Consider the following 18,071-nt stretch of genomic DNA (forward strand, 5'->3'; position numbering starts at 1 on the left):
AGAAACTTCAGGGAGTAGCCAAATTAGTCTGTAATGCAAGAATCTTAGTACCTTTCCTATCTAATTGCGATCCTTGGATCCTTATCCGCTTCTTTTTAACTATCCGACCTTCAGATGCTTATAGATTACCAGTTCTGCATACTTGTTTTTCCCTTTGATATTTTCATAGCTTCTGCTCCTTGTTTCTCAGCCTCTTCCTTTTTTTCCTTCCTTCTCTCTCCCTTCTCCCCTATTTATTTTGGGTCTGCACATCCTAAACTCAAAACTCCAGTCATCTGAAGAAGTGGGCTGTGCCCACGAAAGCTCATGATACTATCTACGGCTACGTCTAGACTGGCATGATTTTCCACAAATGCTTTTAATTGAAAAGTTTTTCTGTTAAAAACATTTGTGGAAAAGAGCGTCTAGATTGGCATGGACGCTTTTGCGCAAAACCACTTTTTGCGGAAAAGCATCCGTGCCAATCTAGACGCGGTTTTGTGCAAAATGGTTCTCAGCTGTCTACACTGGCCCTCTTGTGCAAAAGCATTTGCGCAAGAGGGCTTTTTCCCAAATGGGAGAGTCATTGTATTTGCGGAAGAATACTGACAATCTTACATTAGATCGTCAGTGTTCTTGTGCAAATTCAAAGCAGCCAGTGTAGACAGCTGGCAAGTTTTTCCGCAAAAGCAGGTGCTTTTGCGGAAAAACTTGCCAGTCTAGATGCAGCCTATATGTTTTGTTAGTATATAAAGTGGTACCAGACCATTTGTTGTTTTTTAAGTTTACATATGGAAAGACAGTATATATTTTAGCAATGGTTGAAGTATTCCCTCTATAGTTCTCTTCTAAATTTAATTCGGGATTTTGGTCTTTGTATATTTTACTCTGAGGGAAGCTTGAATCTTTATGGAGACAAATTCATTTTCCATTAGGGTAATGTGTTTACAATTCACTTTCCTCTTCCCATCATTAAGAAAATAATGCTCTTTGAAATATACCTGTCTTGAGTAACATTAGGCCAGTATAGCAACCCGTTTAGTGTCTCAAGATGTTAGCAATTATACCTTAGGTACAAATTCAAAGTATACACAATTTGCTGTAAGTTAGAGCTTGAGATAAACTCAACAGTTCACCTGTGGTTTTATATTATGACTGAGATGATTCTGATTAAATTAGGTCCTATACCAATTATTTTTAAAGGCAAATTTGCACCTTTATTTTGAAAATGGAAACTGGTTTACCTGTAGTGTAATATGCATTAGATATTTCATGCCAAATGTATCATTCTTATTGCTAATTAGGAGAAATCAAAGAAGAAAAGGCAGTGACTACATCACTAATGTTAAAAATGTTGCCACTTGTAGTATTTATTGTCTAACTCCTGTTAGAATGAATCTGACCCTCTTCATTGAAAGAAACAGTCTTTTAATCTCATACAACTACCTCCCCCTCTTCAGTGGCTTCTCATCTAATTAAAAATTCTTCTTTTGGCTTTGAAATTCCCTCAAAGACTTGCTTCATTCCACTTTTTTTTTTTTAACCTTAGATTGCCCTCTTTCCCATCCTGGTCATTTGCTCTTCCAAATCGTAGCCTGTATGGGTACGTCTACACTACAGTGTTATTTCAAAATAGCTTATTTCGAAATAACACGTCTACACACAAAATGCATTTCGAAATAGCATTTTGCTATTTTGAAATAGTGCGTCCACATTGAGTGGACTCTGAATCACATTTAAGGCTGGCCAGAACCAGTTCCAGCAGGGCACCAGGTCAGGACTTACTGAGGTCTGTGCTTAAAGGGACACCCCTTCCCCTGCCCCCCTGGACAGCCAGTTCTCAGGTTTCCCTGCTTGCTTGTCTACCTCGATGAGGGACAGCAAAGCATTTTGTCTCTGCATGCTCTGGTTGCCCTCACTCAGGACACCACAGAACTCGGCAACATGGAGCCAAAGCTGCCCCTGGGCACTCTGGTGCTTCTCTTGGACATGTTGCTGTGAACCTGGCTGCACTTTCTGTAGGCTGACATCCGGGAGGTCCATCGGGGGGCTGTCAGTATCCAGGAGGCCCTGTGGGAGAGCTTCCACCCTGAGGAGCACTAAGAATCTCCCTGGTCTGCCCCACTGAGGGCTTGTGCCACATTCCTCCCTCAAGTCCTTCCACTTACTCCTCCCTAACCCCCTTCCCGATGTCAAATAAAATACACGTATTTTCATGAACACAAACTCTCTTTATTTAAAAAAACTGGGGGGGAGGGAATGAAACTCTGGTGAGACTGGGGAAAGGAGGCAGGAGAGGGGAGAAGAGAGGGTAGGAGAAGGGAGGGGAAAACCTGGGAGGAGGGAACTGGAAGGCGGAAGCAAGGGGAAGAAGGGGGAGGGGTAGCTCAGGGCTCAGGGTTGGGGGGCTCGCCGGACCAACTTGATTGTTATGCAAACCTGCTCCTGGGTTCGCATGTGGCCTTTGGTGGCCAGGTTGGCAGCTATCCTGCCATAGACGGCCATGTTTCTCCATCTAGTGCAGGGATCATGGATGTTGGGGGCATCCCCCCCGAACCTGAATAAGGTTCATGATCTCCACCCTGGATCAGGAAGGTGCTAGCTTTCTCCAGGCCCTGGCAGGCTCCTGGGAGCTGGCAGACTGCTCCTGGGGAGCGGTGGAGGGCTGGCTGCCAGTGGCTTGCTGGCTCATGTTTTGGGGCCATGTTTGGGGCTGCCAGTGGCTTGCTGGCTCATGTCAGGGGCAATGACTGCTGGCTCTGGGCTGACAGGCTTGGAGCTGGCATAGGCACTGTGGCCACAGTTTACCCGTTTAAGTGCTCCGGAGATGGGGGGAGGGAGAGAAGTGTTCTTGGTGTGAAAGCAGGCTCTTTGCTGGCCAGGCCTCTCACGCGTATTGCCATCCAAGCAAAAGGTCAACTTCCCCTTGATGAAAACCCTTACACTATGTAACTTAAAGATCAGCGACGAACAGGAACCAAAACCAGACCCAAAAAGTTCATGTAAAGTTCGTGCTGGTTGTGCTGACTGTGCCATGCCCGATAAGGCAGAAAAGGAAAAACAGGAAACCATCTTACCCCCTTACTCTTGTCACTTAACAGACAGGGTCTGCTAGCCTATCACAAAAAGTGCGCAAAAGCTTTCTCTATAAAACAGCTTCCCCTCCTGTATCAAATTGAGGAATCCCGAATAAACATTGGATGGCAGAATACGAGCCAGGCCCAAGGACTGATCACCCTAAGGCCACCTCCCGCTCAGCAAACCAGAGTTCCTGTAGAGCGTAACGTATACCGACTATGCTGTTGTTGCTGTTGTACTTTGTGTTTTTTCTAAGTGTGAGTATTGCTATCTAAACTTAGTTAAAAGTTTTGTTAAGTAGTATTGTTAAGAGTTTTAGATAAGTAATTAGACTTATGAGTAAGATTAATGTAAACATAACTGTTGATAATCCCTGGTCCCTTATTGACAACTATTGGGACTTAGAAAAAGCTCAGGGAATTTTCATTTATTGTATTGCACTTTGCTTATTGCTCCTACTAATAGTTATTTGGCGGCCACGCATGTAAGAGACTAATAAAGAAAAACTATAATTGGAAGTATTCTAATAAAAGTTTAAAAGATATTTAGTAATAGTTTGCCTGTTTCTGTGCCTCCCTGGGACTAGCCACATTTCCGAACCTTTTACTTTTAACCACACTTGGTTGAGTCCACAGTGGCCACCAGGGCACCCTGGGAAGGCTGGAGGCCCCCTATTTTGAAATAAGTGTCTACACAGCACTTATTTCGAAATAGCTATTTCAAATTTGGCATTATTCCTCGTAGAATGATGTTTACCAAATTTGAAATAAGCACTCCGCTATTTCAAATTTATTTCGAAATAGCGGTTTGGCTGTGTAGATGCTAGGAAAGTTATTTTGAAATAAGGGCTGTTATTTCAAAATAACATTGCTGTGTAGACATACCCTATGTTATTCTGAACAGCTGGTTTATGCCCTTTCATTTGGGTTGAAACTGCTTCAATCTCCCATTCTGAACAATGTCCATTTAGCCTTTGGATGCATCTGCACAGAAGTTTGTAGGCATTGCATTGAAGTAATTCTACTAAGAATAAGGCCTGTTCCACTTTTGTTGTTTTACAAAGATCTTAATATATCCACAGTTTTTCTCCTGCTCAAATTCCTCAACTATCTTTTATGTCTCATTTAGCCTTTTTAAACACACTTGAAAGTCCATAAATCTCTTCTGGCACATAGCTTTCTGTGCTGTTGTACCTGGTCTTTGTTGTTCCAACCAATGGTGATATCATCCTGATGACAGTGTGTTGAATGCTCCACATATATATTGACCTTGGAATGCTGGGGAAAAGGGATGGCAAAAGGATGGGAAATCTCCACTGAAAGGAAGAGTTCAAACAGGTTAAGTTCAGATTACAGCACTGGTTTTCTGTTACTTTGAAAAGGTACATGGAAGAACGCCGTTTTCTCTTCAGATAATTGTGCAGTGTGTTGACTTCAGCATCGAGGGCCATATGGTCTTTTAAAAAAGGTCTGAGGTGGGAGAGGGCCACTGCCCCAGAGAGAACACCACAGGTAATGTGCACAATGACCAGAGGGTTGCTGGCCTGCCCTGGTGGAATGTAATTTACTACAAGTTCGTTCTGAGGAAGGTCATATGAAATAAACAAGTTGCTTTCCAGTCTAATCCCAAATGATGGAAACAAAGGACTCAGTCTTGAAGACTTACTACTTGAAGTCATTGACAACTTTGCCTGAGCAAGATCTATAGGATTGGTCTGAAAATATTTGAACCTATCTGGCATTAAAATATTTAGATAACCAGCTTTTGTGTCATTCTCTTTTAAGTTTCCTTTATTTTTAGCTATCAAGGCTTTGTAGAAAGTTGAGTAACCTACCCTTAATGTCATGAGCTCCAGATAACTTTGGGAAGAATCCATTGTAAGTGGCTGTTACTTTTCCCTCCTTGCCGTCCCACAGTACAATGTGTCTCAACAAATGAGTTCTGTTATTTGTCTGGTATACTGTTATGAAGACAAGCTGCCTTGGAAGGATTTTTAACTGTAATTAGAGGGGGAGAGAAGACTCCATTAAAACTCAGGGTTTAGGAGACAGAAAAATCTAAAATGTGTGATTTTGGGTTAAATTCACTAGGGCCAGTGGTCATCTATTACATAAATATGTATTACATAATACATGTATGTAATAACTGTATGGTGTCTGGAACAATGGAATGTGGATCCTTCACTAAGGCTTTTAAAACATAAAAAACAGCAAATAGTCTAGCAGCACCTTAAAGACTAACAAAACATGTAGATGGTATCATGAGCTTTTGTTGGCACAACCCATTTCTTCAGATGAATGGAGTTATTAAAGGTCCAGTTTTTAAGTAAATAGGAGTTGGAGGGGAAGAGAAGGAAAAAAAGGGAAAGAAATGGTCAATTAGAGTCTGCATGTTACATGAAGCTGATAGAAAAGTTGCACATTCATCTGAAGAAGAGGGTTGCACCCACAAAAGCTCATGATACCAACCACATGTTCAGTTAGTCTTTAAGGTGCTACTAGACTATTTGCTGTTTTTAAAGTTTTTCTAGTTACAGACTAACTCAGCGACCACTTTGAAGCTTTTAAAGCTTTTAAGTTAGTACCATTATATAAATGACAATGAATGTCTGCAGTCAGACATGCTTCTTTCTCTACTGTAACCAAACATATGCAGTGAAACATACTGTGCCCTCTTTGCAACATACGTTTTCAAACACATTTCTTACTCCACCATCTCTATTTGACTACACATATAGCAGTACTCTGGTGCACTCACAGTATCACCATTTAAAAATTTCCAGCATTTGTGCAAGCAGTTACTGTGAACAGGGGTGTAAGAAGTTTCCAGTTTTCATCTGTACGTGGACTAGAAAGCATGTTTAGTAACTGTGCAGCAAGAGTTGGCCAATGTTCAATTTGAAATATTTTAGAATATTTTTTTATTTTTTCTATAGCATATTTTGTATACGCTGATCACTGGCTTATATGCATACACAGAGAAACCAAACCAAACCAATCAGTGGTTACATTGTTAGACATAGCCTGGTCCTGCTGCTGATATAGCAAAGCTCCTTATGGAGTTAGTCTTGAGCTTATACACAAAATGACGGTGGGCATTTAGCTGCTGATACTAACCTGGGGCATTGTGTGCATCATTTCAATGACTTTTCTGTATTTGGTCTCAGTGAAAGTTAACTTAGTTGCAACATGGAAATCCTTTTTTTCAATCCCGATAGAAAGTCTGCCTTCCGCTTCCTTTCTGGAGTAATTTACCTGCAGGAATTTCAGTTAAAGGAAGAGAGAAACCTGACCCTAGTCTCTTGTATCTGTGGCAGAGTGGACAAATGGCCCTGGTATTTTTTCCCTCCCATTTTGCTTTTGTTTTTCACACCCAGTGCTAGTAGCCAGTTTCCTTACTGATTGTTATGTTTTATAATAACCAAAAATTATAAATACAACTTTGGGATTCAAACACAATTATTTATAATACAAATTTCTACCATTGCTTTATCCTTTGCTTAGTAAGTGGTATCTAGTGATATAAATGGATCCCTCCTATTATGTTAGGAATGCCAACAATTATTGTTTTGGAACATCTCCAGCATCTTGGAAATGTGCAGTACTAATAAATAATAACTAAACTGAAGTTAGTGTTAGAAATCCTGCTGTTGGAATCTTGAAAACGTTAGAGGGGGAAAGCAAAGATGTGGAAGGTGGATAACCTGTAGATAATTTACCTTTGAGGAAATTTCAGTTGAACCAGGGAGGTATTGAAGAAGGAAGGGGACATTCTGTAGGACCTTTATATTCAGTTCTTCACTAGAAGAAAGAAGTGCATAGTTTGTTCACAAATATTTCTACATTTACCAATAAGTCACTGGAACACAACACTCAAAAGGGTACTAACTCAGTGCTGGAATAAATGGGTGCAATGGCACGAGCTGCTGAATCAACTAAAGTTTTGTGAATTATGAATTGTTCTTAATAGATTTGTTCAAGCCAAAAGAAACTGAACAACGAAATTTGACCTCTATGGAAGATATGCATGTGTATTCCAAAGAAGTATATGGCCCAATGTATAAGCATATGAATTACTTGGAATGTTTCACATGTGCATCACTTATTTAATACGAGATTTGTACTAGGGAATATAAGCTATTAATGCATTCAGTTATTCAGTTATTGTTTCCAGATGAAAACTTGCTATTGTCAGAAATTCTAGCTAAAGGTGAATGAATTCTTTCTTGGTGCAAAAGTCCCTGCTGGGATATACTGAAATACATGAGTAGTATTCCAGAGCTTCAAGGGCCAAAATAATACATTTCTTTGACCCCTTAAAAAGCTCAGAAGTTTGTGTTTTAGTCTTCCCCAGACCTTTCTATTATGATATTTACTATCTAAGGGTATGTCTACACTACCCCGCTAGTCCGAACTAGCGGGGTAATGTAGGCATACCACACTTGCAAATGAAGCCCGGGATTTAAATTTCCCGGGCTTCATTTGCATAAGCGGGGCGTCGCCATTTTTAAAACCCCGCTCATTCGAACCCCGTGCAGCGTGGCTACACGGGGCACGAACTAGGTAGTTCGAACTAGGCTTCCTAGTTCTAACTACCGTTACTCCTAGCACAAAATATCCATCCACTTTCCCAAACCCCTGTGTTTGGAGCAGGCCAGGGGAACATCACCAGCTATTAGGGACAGATACCACTATTCAGCCCTGCATACATTTCCTGGAGCTAACGGTCTGTTTATGAGGGCTATGTGTTTTATTTAAGATTTTATTATATACTTCATTAGTATTTGGGCCATTTAAGAAGGTCTTAACTGTGTTTCTGTGATCTCGCCAGCATAATTAAACCTTTACAATTACCAAAATCGCTCTCTCACCTTTGCTGTTTGTTTTTCACATGGATAGAGAGTGAGAGGCTTGTATTGAGCTCATAGGTCAACTTCAGAGAGCCTTCAATTTCATTTTCAGTCAGGCCTTCAAGGAATGCTACCTGGGAAGTAAGCAGAAAAATATCAAACAGAATGAATAAAGGGCAACCTCTCACTATAAGGCTCTCTGATATAAAGCAAGTCTATTGTGTTGGAGCTGCTAACTCATGCAAACCCAAATCAAAGTACGTCCTTAGACAACACACAGTAACATGTGCAGGGTCTTTTAGCGCTTCACAATAAGTCATATGGGTTGTGTGCCCCTTGCAATGTTTCTCGGAGTTTCCCTAGTCATGATGTTGCTTTAACAGATCTTAACATGTTGGGCAAAGAAATAAAGAGCTGACCAGTGGATGACAATTCTGCTTCATGGAAGCTTTCAAGTTTTCAACATTTGTTTTCATTCTGTGAACAAGCCTTCTGACTGGCTGAATGAAAGAGGGAATGTGCAAGACTCGGTCAAGCTCACTTGATGTAGCTGGCTGGTCAGAGCACAGGCTTGCGGAGATGGGGAGCCCATGTTCAAATTGCTGCTGCCTGATTCAGAGCAAACGTTTTCATCCTAAATCAAGCAGAGTGAAGACATGAACCTGCATCTCCCACAAAAGGTTTGTGGAAACTGACAGAGCTTTGCAGAATAGCTCAGCTTTAATAAAGCTGAATATTTGTTGAAGCAGCTCTACAGCTCACACAATTTAATAGCTGTTGATTTTAAAACTGAGCTATAGTGGGGAGCAGCAGAAGACTTAAGCCATATTAAATGGAATTTCCTGCTTTAGCAGTTATAAGTCTGACTTACATTTCTGTGAGTAGGTTGTTTCGGAAGTAGACTCCCTCTTTTTTCACTTTGATCCCTTTATCATAGTTCATCATACTTAGACAATGCAGGCTCAACTGCACTGCATTAATATTGTATCCATGAGCATCAGTTAACAGAAATGTAACCATAAGATTTGAATGCTTGTAGGCTTATTGGGAGGTAGCTCATTTAGAGCTTGACCCTACAAGCTGCTGAATTCCTCTTCACGGTCAGAATGTTTTGCGTACACTGTGTCAGCGGTCAGCATTAGCTGGAGTGTTTAGTAATTCAGAGTTATACTCTTGCTTCATACTGAATTATTAGTACTGCTTCTATGTATGTTAAGGTAAAGGAGACATTCCAGTGTAGGACACTGAAATGTGCTGTAGTCATTACATTTGGTCAAACATCCATACTAACAGCCTGCAAATGACTTAAACCAATGTGAAGAAATTCTAGACACATTGGCTGTGTCTAGACTGGCCAGTTTTTCCGGAAAATCAGCCACTTTTCCGGAAAAACTTGCCAGCTGTCTACACTGGCCGCTTGAATTTCCGCAAAAGAACTGACGATCTCATGTAAGATTGTCAGTGTTCTTGCAGAAATACTATGCTGCTCCCGTTCGGGCCAGTGTAGACAGCTCAGATTTGTTTTTCGCAAAAAAGCCCCGATTGTGAAAATGGCGATCGGGGCTTTTTTGCGGAAAAGTGCGTCTAGATTGGCACAGACGCTTTTCCGCAAAAGTGCTTTTGCAGAAAAGCATCCGTGCCAATCTAGACGCTTTGTTCCAGAAATGCTTTTAACGGAAAACTTTTCCATTAAAAGCATTTCCGGAAAATCATGCCAGTCTAGACATAGCCATTGTGTGTAGAAGCAAAGTCTTTCTGGTTTGCTAAGAATCTGGCCACATTAGAAAAATGTGATTCCCATGACTTATTTTAAATCTGCTCCTTTCTGAAGTATATGTTTGGACATGTAAGAACTACCTACTGGATTTATTTGAAAGTGGACTGTTAGCTCTGCATGGTATTTACACTGAGCCAAAACCTGCTCTCACCATTGTAAATCTGAAGAACTTCCACATAAGTTATGGATCCATGCCAGTGTAACCAAAATTAGAATTATTATCCATGGTAACGCAATACACTCCTCTAATCCAAGCACACAAAGCTATCTAGCTAAGTTTTATTACCTTAATCATGAAGGGAAGTCCCAAATCCTTGAGGGAGGTTATTGAATGTTTTACCTCTGCCATCAGTTCAAACATACCATATAGTTCAAAGTCAGCAACAACACCCATATTCAAAGTTATATATTTGTCATCGTATCGAATTTCAAGAGTTGTCCTGGCTTTTTTTTCTAAAAGCAATGAACACATTATTAAAGATGCCATTTTAATGGGTTCCATACCAGTCAGTGCAGGTTTTTACAAAAACAAAAGTGCCAGTGAACACACGCCTTTGGAATAAAGCCATAAAACACCAGCCACTCTAAAATGACATGGTCTGTGGTCTTGGGTTTGCTGAACCCAAACTCTGGCTTCTTTAACTGCATTTGCACATATTAAGCACTTAAGATTTTGGTAGAAATGTAGCCGTATTAGTCTGGTGTAGCTGAAACAAAATACAGGACTATGTAGCACTTTAAAGACTAACAAGATGGTTTATTAGATGATGAGCTTTCGTGGGCCAGACCCACTTCCTCAGATCAAATAGTGGATCTGTTCATTTTTTTTAATTGTATCCTTTGGTATATATGGTTGTGACTATTTTCTTCCACTATTTGATCTGAGGAAGTGGGTCTGGCCCACGAAAGCTCATCATCTAATAAACCATTTTGTTAGTCTTTAAAGTGCTACATAGTCCTGTATTTTGTTTAAGATTTTGGGTAACTTAAAAATGCAAGTTGTCACACAGGAGTCAGTGTGCTTTGCGAAATCAGGGCTTTATTGTCTGTCAATACACATGATTTTCATAGCATCCAGCAGACTGATATAGTTTCCTTTAGCAAATAAGACTTGTTTTGAGGTCAGATGCAAACAGAGATTAGCATAATTTTTCAAATTAATTTTTTTGTTCTTTCTTTCATTTCCATTTTTTCAGTAACAAAATGTAAAAAGGACATAAAAGGAGGGAAAAACAGGAGGGAAAAAGGGGGAACCTGAAAGCCAGAAAAGGTTTAGAAAAGCAAGCAAAAATATAGAAAGGCATATGTGAGGCTTGTGAGCCACTCTCATTAGTGGCTGGCTCAAGTGAGAAAGAGGACCTAAAAACAGCTAACCTTTTGATGTAAGTAGTAAGGGCTTTAAGCAGTTGATACTGAGAGCATTGGCTTGGTCTGCTGACCTCCATGACACTTTTGATTAGGAGACTGTTGTTTCCTTACATCATACAGAGTTTACTTAAAGGTGACTGTTCTGCCATTTGAACACAGAAGACATTTGTTGCAATGGGAGAGAGGAATGCAGATGGATGTGCTGTGCTCTGTGATGGCCTGCAGATCCACAGGCCACGCCATGTGGTGGGGGTAAGATTTATGCTTGCTGTAGAGAAGACTACTATAGTCCTTGACACAGAACTGCTGGTCAGTTCTCCTAGGCTAAGCGAAGTGGGACCAACAGATTCACCAAACCATTGGGCAAGGTGTGATGGGGGGGGGGGGAGAGATGGCTCTGCACCCCTGGAAGGGCAGGGCTGGAACTAGCCTCCCTCAGGCAGCCCCACTGCTGCCCAGCGCACATCGCACATCACCCAGGCAGCCTGTAGCACTGCCTGGTGCATGCTGCATTGGGCTCCAGCAGCAATTTGAAGGGCCTGGGACTCCGGCCACCACCGTTGCCATTGTTACAGTGGCAGCAGCCTGGAGCCTTGGGCCCTCTGTGGTTGGGCCGGGCCAAGCCTGCTTACATGCTCTTGGTTCAGAGACCAGGTTGGGCGTAGGGGGTACAGTTTGTGCCACCTCACCCCCAGGTTTTTCTGCTCAAAGTTCCATATGCCACAAAGCTGAGGACCATGGGCCAACCACTTCAATGCAATGGTATGTGCACGCAGAGCTGCAACGCCACTCCAATTGGCCTGAGGGGCCGCTAGGCCAAATGGGGTCAGCAACCCCCCCCACAAGGAAATCTGCTCCTGTGCAGCAGAGTCTGCCAAGAATCTGACTCTTGGCTGGCTACCAGCATGTGTTGTGTGGGTGAGAGGGGAGACTCCCTGGCCCTCCCTTCCCGCAGGAAAAGGTGAGCAGGAACCAGGATCTGTGTCAATGACCCTTTCCTTTTATCTAAGAATTGTGGGACAAATGTTAATGATGGTGTGTGACCTGAATGAGTGGGCTGTGTGCCCACGTGGGCTTGAGAGATGGAACTCCCTTCCTCTCCCCAACTGCCTACTCTCTGTGGCCAGGAGTGCAGCAATGTATGCTCCAACCGAGCCCCTGCCCTCCCTATTGACAAACTCACTCTGCACTGCAAATCCCTTTGGGTCTGTGTTCTGCTACATGGTATTTGGTTTCTGTGCACTGCATGGGGTCGCTCAGTCCTACCATTCCCCTACATACAGAAGAACTCCCTTGGTTCCCAGTGGTCCGGGATCTGCTACTAAACCTCAAATGGAAATCTCATCACTGCCAGCTGCTCTGCATTTTGGGAATGAAAGGAGAATTTCATGCTGCAAGCGTTGTTTGATAGGTCTTTGAGTTTTCTTTGTTTTTTGTATGCTACAGATGGTGGTGGACAACCCATTAATCAGATTGATCATTAATGCTTGCCTTTTATCAATGCTTGCCTTTTATCTCCGCTTTTATTATCTATTATATATTTGAGAGAGATTTAACAAACAACAAATAGTCTAGTAGCACTTTAAAGACTAAAAAAACATGTAGATGGTATCATGAGCTTTCATGGGCATAACCCACTTCTTCAGATGACTGCAGGTTGTGCCCATGAAAGCTCATGATACCATCGACACGTTTTGTTAGTCTTTAAAGTGCTACTAGACTATTTGTTGTTTGTTAAGACTAACGCAGTGACCCCTCTGAGGATTTTGAGGATTTTTGTTTGTCTGTCTCTTTGTTCAAGAACTCCTAAGCTGTAAGAGTTCAGACAACCAAATTTGGTATGCAGCTTCCTCTTATCATAACTAAAAGCAAGATCAGGGTTTGGTTGTGCCAGGAAAATGGGATGTGTCTGGAATGAGATGGCTTCTCATTAAGCCATATAGAAAAGAGACAGAATCATCAGGCAGGTGAAAGGCGCTCTGTCCAAGGCAGCTCCAGCCCCGACTCTCCCACTTCCCAGGCACCCTTTAGGAAGGTCACAGGGGCTGAAGCTTCCCCCCAATTTGTACCAGAACATTGCTGGCTATTTCCCATTGTCAGGCAGTGAGGGGAAAGTGCACATTTTGCTGAATTCCTCACTCTGGCTGGGTAGTACGAGGGTGCAGATAAACCTGGATTTGTTCGGGGGACATACACCTCTCCCTTGCTGTGCCAATGGGGACTGCAGTGGCCATGGAGTGGTGCTTCTCACCCAGTCCCAAGCTGATGCAGTGAGAAAGGACTGGGGTAGTCCTTGCTGCCTGATGCAGCCTGCATACCGAACCTGCCCACCCCAGCCACACCCCCAAGCAATCATTTAAATGAAGCACATACATTTTCATTTTATTTTCCAAAACAAAAAATAATTGATGTAAGGACGTGGGCAATGCTTAGGAAATCTTCTAGTTGTTACATAAAGGAAACATATTTGATGGAGACACATTTGCAGTAGTTTGGCTATTTAAAAACAAACAAACCTGGAAACTCATCTTTCTCAGCATGAATAAACCCCAAAACAGCTGAATTGTTTTCAGTAGAAATAGCTAAATAATCCTGTAAAAGCTGGCTGGAAGATGAAGACAAAATTGTACATGATGCAATTTGTAGTACAGCAAATTCCCTTTTGGGGTTAAGGAGCAGGGCTCTGGTGATTGAGTCCAATGCCACCACAGCCAAAGATTCTCTGTGTGACCTGGGGCAAGTAATTTTTTCTCTCTGTGCCTCATTCCCCCATTTATAGCACAGCAATAATGTTGACCTTTCTCCCCCAGTCTTGCCTACTTCAGTTGTGAGCTCTTGGTATAAGAACTGGTGTTTTTCACTATGTTTGTCCAACATCCAAATCAATAGGGCCCTGACCTGAGCTGGAATACAAAAAATAATAGATCGAACCCATCTGAGAACACACACATTTAAGTGCTACCATTTGTATTGGCAAAAGGAAGTACTGTGCCCTTTTTGACATTTCAGCAGCAAACAGCAATTCAATTTACAAATAATTACGCAAACAGTAATAACGTATACAAAACCCTGTTACATAAAACAGCTACAACCCTTCCCCCCCCAGCATCCTACCTAGTTTCTGTAACACGAGAGTCAGATTGGTCGCCTTAGGGTAGCCAAACGTCAGTAGAGCCTCACTGTTATGTAAACATTGGCAGAAAAATTCCATTTGCTGGCCAACGTAACGAGAGTTAACTGTGTATGTGACTGATGTTTGTCCAGCCATAATTTGCATATGTCTCTCTTGAGAGGAATTTAATCTTTGAAGGGACACAGCCATCTGATAAAAGACATGTAGATGTACTGAGAACAGACATTCAAAGATAATATCCTGGCCTGTTTCTTAGGAGGACAGTAAAAGGAAAAGTTACTTTTATCTATAACGGTTACTGAAATCTACTCCTAAATAGCACAGAGTTTTAACCCATTCATTCATTATCTATAAACATTTCTAGTATCAAATATACCCAACTAAACAAACTGCAATTTAACGTAAGTGTAATCAGTTTGATGTCACAAAGGGTATGTCTACACTACCCTCCTAGTTCGAACTAGGAGGGTAATGTATGCATACCGCACTTGCTAATGAAGCCCGGGATTTGAATTTCCCGGGCTTCATTAGCATAAGCGGGGAGCCGCCATTTTTAAATCCCCGCTGCTTCGAACCCCGTGCAGCGCAACTACACGGGGCTCGAACTAGGTAGTTCGGACTAGGGTGCCTACTCCGAACTACCGTTACTCCTCGTGAAACGAGGTGTACCGGTAGTTCGGAGTAGGCACCCTAGTCCGAACTACCTAGTTCGAGCCCCGTGTAGTTGCGCTGCACGGGGTTCGAAGCAGCGGGGATTTAAAAATGGCGGCTCCCCGCTTATGCTAATGAAGCCCGGGAAATTCAAATCCCGGGCTTCATTAGCAAGTGCGGTATGCATACATTACCCTCCTAGTTCGAACTAGGAGGGTAGTGTAGACATACCCATATTGCTCAAGTTACCTTATCCCATAAAAGGATGAAAATATCTCAAGATTATATAATAATCATCACAAATATACGGTTTAGAAGACAGGAGGATTTTACTCTTAATTCCATGAGAGATAGGATGACCAGACACCCTGTTTTCAAAGGGACAGTCCCCTATTTAAGCAGGGGAAATCTGTCCTATATTTTCTGTCTTCCCACATCAGTACTGATGGATCCTGCTGCTGGCCAGATCCTTGCTCACCAGTTGCCTGTCCATTAGCAACGAGTGTGGTGGATGGGAGTGGGGCAGTGACCAGTGGAGCTGCAAAGCTGGTGGCAGGGTAAAGATGCAGTGTGTAGGGACAGCCATTCTCCCTGCTGGTATGTCACTGCGGCCCTTGCTGTGTGCTGGCTCATGGCCAGCAGAATCTTCACTCCGTCCTGTTTCTGAATGGCACTTGCTGTACTGTGAGCTGCATGGGCAGGTGAGTGCAGATAGGTTCCAGGTGGTGTCTGGTTATGTGGTACTCTGGTGCCCACCCACTGGACTTTTATGTGCTCCCTCTTGCTGTTCTCTCCCTGCCTTGCCTGCTCATCTCACCTCCCAGCTCCCCTGCTCCTCCATATCCTCCTTGTGGGGCACATCCTTCCCCTAGTACTGTGCAGAGAACAAGCTCAACTCACTATCAGCCAGGCCAGCGGCAGATGATGATTTTGCAGGGCCCACCGCAGCACAATTTCGCGGGGCCCCCCCTTTGACATGGCGCATACGCGGGGCTTCTTGAAGAGCGGGGCCTGGGGCGACCGTCCCACTCTCCCTGCCCTATAGCTATCCCTGCAGCAGGCTACTTCCTTCCCCACTGACTGTGGCTGAGCCAGTGCCCCAGGATATCCCACAAGCCTCTGGCTGGGCCTGGCTAGAATGAGCCAAGCCCTGGATGTGCCATATCCCCGCTCAGTGCTGTCATGGGGAAGCCTGTCCACTCCTCAACTAAGCTCTGCAGTGTTGGGGGGGAAGTGATTTCCCTGAAGCTGCAGGCTCCACAACAGCCCCCCCCCCCCCCCCCACCTCCAGACAGGCACTTTCTTCACTCCTTACTTCTGGGTCTTGTCCTCAGGGACTGCAGAGCTGCTCCATCCCCTAAGAGCTGAGCCACCTCTCTGAGTGGGTTCACTGAAGCCCTTGCAGTCAGGTTCTCTGGGCCCTGGTGCATAATAGCGATGTACAACCCTCTTTAATCAGTTAACCAGTTAAGCGTTATCACTTAAAGGGAATCCTGTGGGAGGGAGGGGGAAGCTGGAATGGCTGCTCCAATCTGGCTGGGTCACTGGTTAACTGGTAAGCATCAACCAATATGGATGATGCTTATTGGTTAACTGGTTAACCGCTGACAGACCTAGTGAATAATGCATTCTTAGGGTTTAATGCCTTCCTGCCCATGCTGTAGCCAGGGGACAGGTGGTAGCTGGGTTAAGTTGGTGACCAGCTGCCTTTTGAAACTGTGTGGGCAGGAAGGGACAAGCTACTTCCAGCCATGGGGAGTTGGAGGGGAGGGGAGAAGAAGAGATGAGCTCTGCAAAGACACAGGCCAGGACATCCCTCTCCCTCCCATTTTCTTCTCCAGCCACTGGAAGCAGCCCATCCCTTCCCTCCTGTACAGTGCTGAAAGGTGGCTGCTGACCACATTCTGGTGTAAATCCTGGAAGAAATAAGGGGTGGGGCAGGGGAAATGCAACCTTCCCATGTTACCTTGAGACGATGCAGTGCCAAGTAGCAGAAGGGACGGGTCTGTCCCAGGGGCCAACAAGACATGGAGGGCAAAGACAAATGGGCAGGGAAGTTTGAATTGGTTGGTCATCGACATGGGAGAGAGAAGTGTCTGGGAATGTGTGTGACCTCTTCACATGTGTGTTGGGGAAGTAGGAGTATCTGTGTCACCCTCCCCATGTCAACCCTAAAGCCTTGAAGATAAAGATGGTAAATAAAAGAATCCAACTACACAGAAATTCTTTTTAACAGGTTCAGTCAACCTGATGTTAATTTGAACATTTGTATTGCTTAGCTCTGGTAGGTTGCAGTTGAACTCACTTAAATTTGAGTGTTTTTACCAAATGTCCTGTATTCAGCATAGGGAAAATATAGTTACCACAGTAAGGGGACATTGAAGGAAATATTTCCCTGTAAATTTCACAATTCCCATTAAAATAATGAAAGTTATATCTCCTGAGCAATGCAATGCTCTGAAAAATGTATTTCTTCAGGACTTGCCTTTAAATGCCTTATCATTATATGCTCTGTAGTATCAATTATCAAAATGGACCAGACTGGTTCACAAAGCATCAAATTCATCCTTAAGACTCACATTTTTTCCTTGTAAGGACAAAAAGATTGCCAACTTTGGGAGTAGATACTATGTTTATGTTCTGTGTGTGCAGAATGCCGAATACAGAAGGGTTCTAGTTCATGACTGGAGTTCCTTGGTGCTACTGACACACAAATAATAAATAACAAGTCAATCAAACTATTTTAAAATAAAGAATACCTGGATAGATGCTGAGACTCCAAGTTGTGTCAGCCATGGCCAAGTATGCTGGAAATTCCCAGTCGCGTTAGTTCTTGACTCAGACTTTTGGATTTGTCCTCCAAGAACCAACAGACCAGAACCATAGAGTGTTTTGATATTGAAACTCTTGCTATCTCTCAAGTCAATGGTAGCCTGTATGTGATAATATCAATTATATGAAAAAAGGGTGATTTTACAGAAATTAGAACTCTCGTTAGTCAGGATTCATTGAATCCTAGGGCTGGAAGAGATCTCAGGAGGTCAGCAAGTCCAGCCCTCTGGCCAAAGCAGGACCAATCCCATCTAAATCATCCCAGCCAGGGCTTTGTCAAGCCAGGATTTAAAAACCTCAGGGATGGAGATTCCACCGCCTCCCTAGGTTACCCATTCCAGAACTTCACCACCCTCCTAGTGAAATAGTTTTTCCTAATATACAATCTAGACCTCCCTCATTGT

The 18,071-nt window shown here is 43.1% G+C and overlaps 1 protein-coding gene across 6 annotated transcripts in view; it reads right to left on the reverse strand.

The window, feature by feature from the left end:
• Window positions 1-18,071, reverse strand: part of LOC102446612 (uncharacterized) — a 234,792-nt gene that overhangs the window by 37,117 nt on the left and 179,604 nt on the right. For all 6 annotated transcript variants that reach the window (XM_075899317.1, XM_075899316.1, XM_075899315.1 and 3 more), the window contains 8 exons: window positions 17,595-17,768; window positions 14,166-14,373; window positions 9,970-10,136; window positions 7,928-8,040; window positions 6,776-6,857; window positions 6,174-6,311; window positions 4,892-5,054; window positions 4,251-4,372 (listed from right to left, as the gene is read on the reverse strand). In XM_075899317.1, the coding sequence (XP_075755432.1) occupies window positions 4,251-4,372; window positions 4,892-5,054; window positions 6,174-6,311; window positions 6,776-6,857; window positions 7,928-8,040; window positions 9,970-10,136; window positions 14,166-14,373; window positions 17,595-17,768 (1,167 nt within the window). The remainder of the gene's footprint in view (window positions 1-4,250; window positions 4,373-4,891; window positions 5,055-6,173; window positions 6,312-6,775; window positions 6,858-7,927; window positions 8,041-9,969; window positions 10,137-14,165; window positions 14,374-17,594; window positions 17,769-18,071) is intronic.

Source organism: Pelodiscus sinensis, chromosome 16 (assembly GCF_049634645.1).
Source record: "Pelodiscus sinensis isolate JC-2024 chromosome 16, ASM4963464v1, whole genome shotgun sequence".
Classification (NCBI taxonomy): Eukaryota; Metazoa; Chordata; order Testudines; family Trionychidae; genus Pelodiscus; species Pelodiscus sinensis.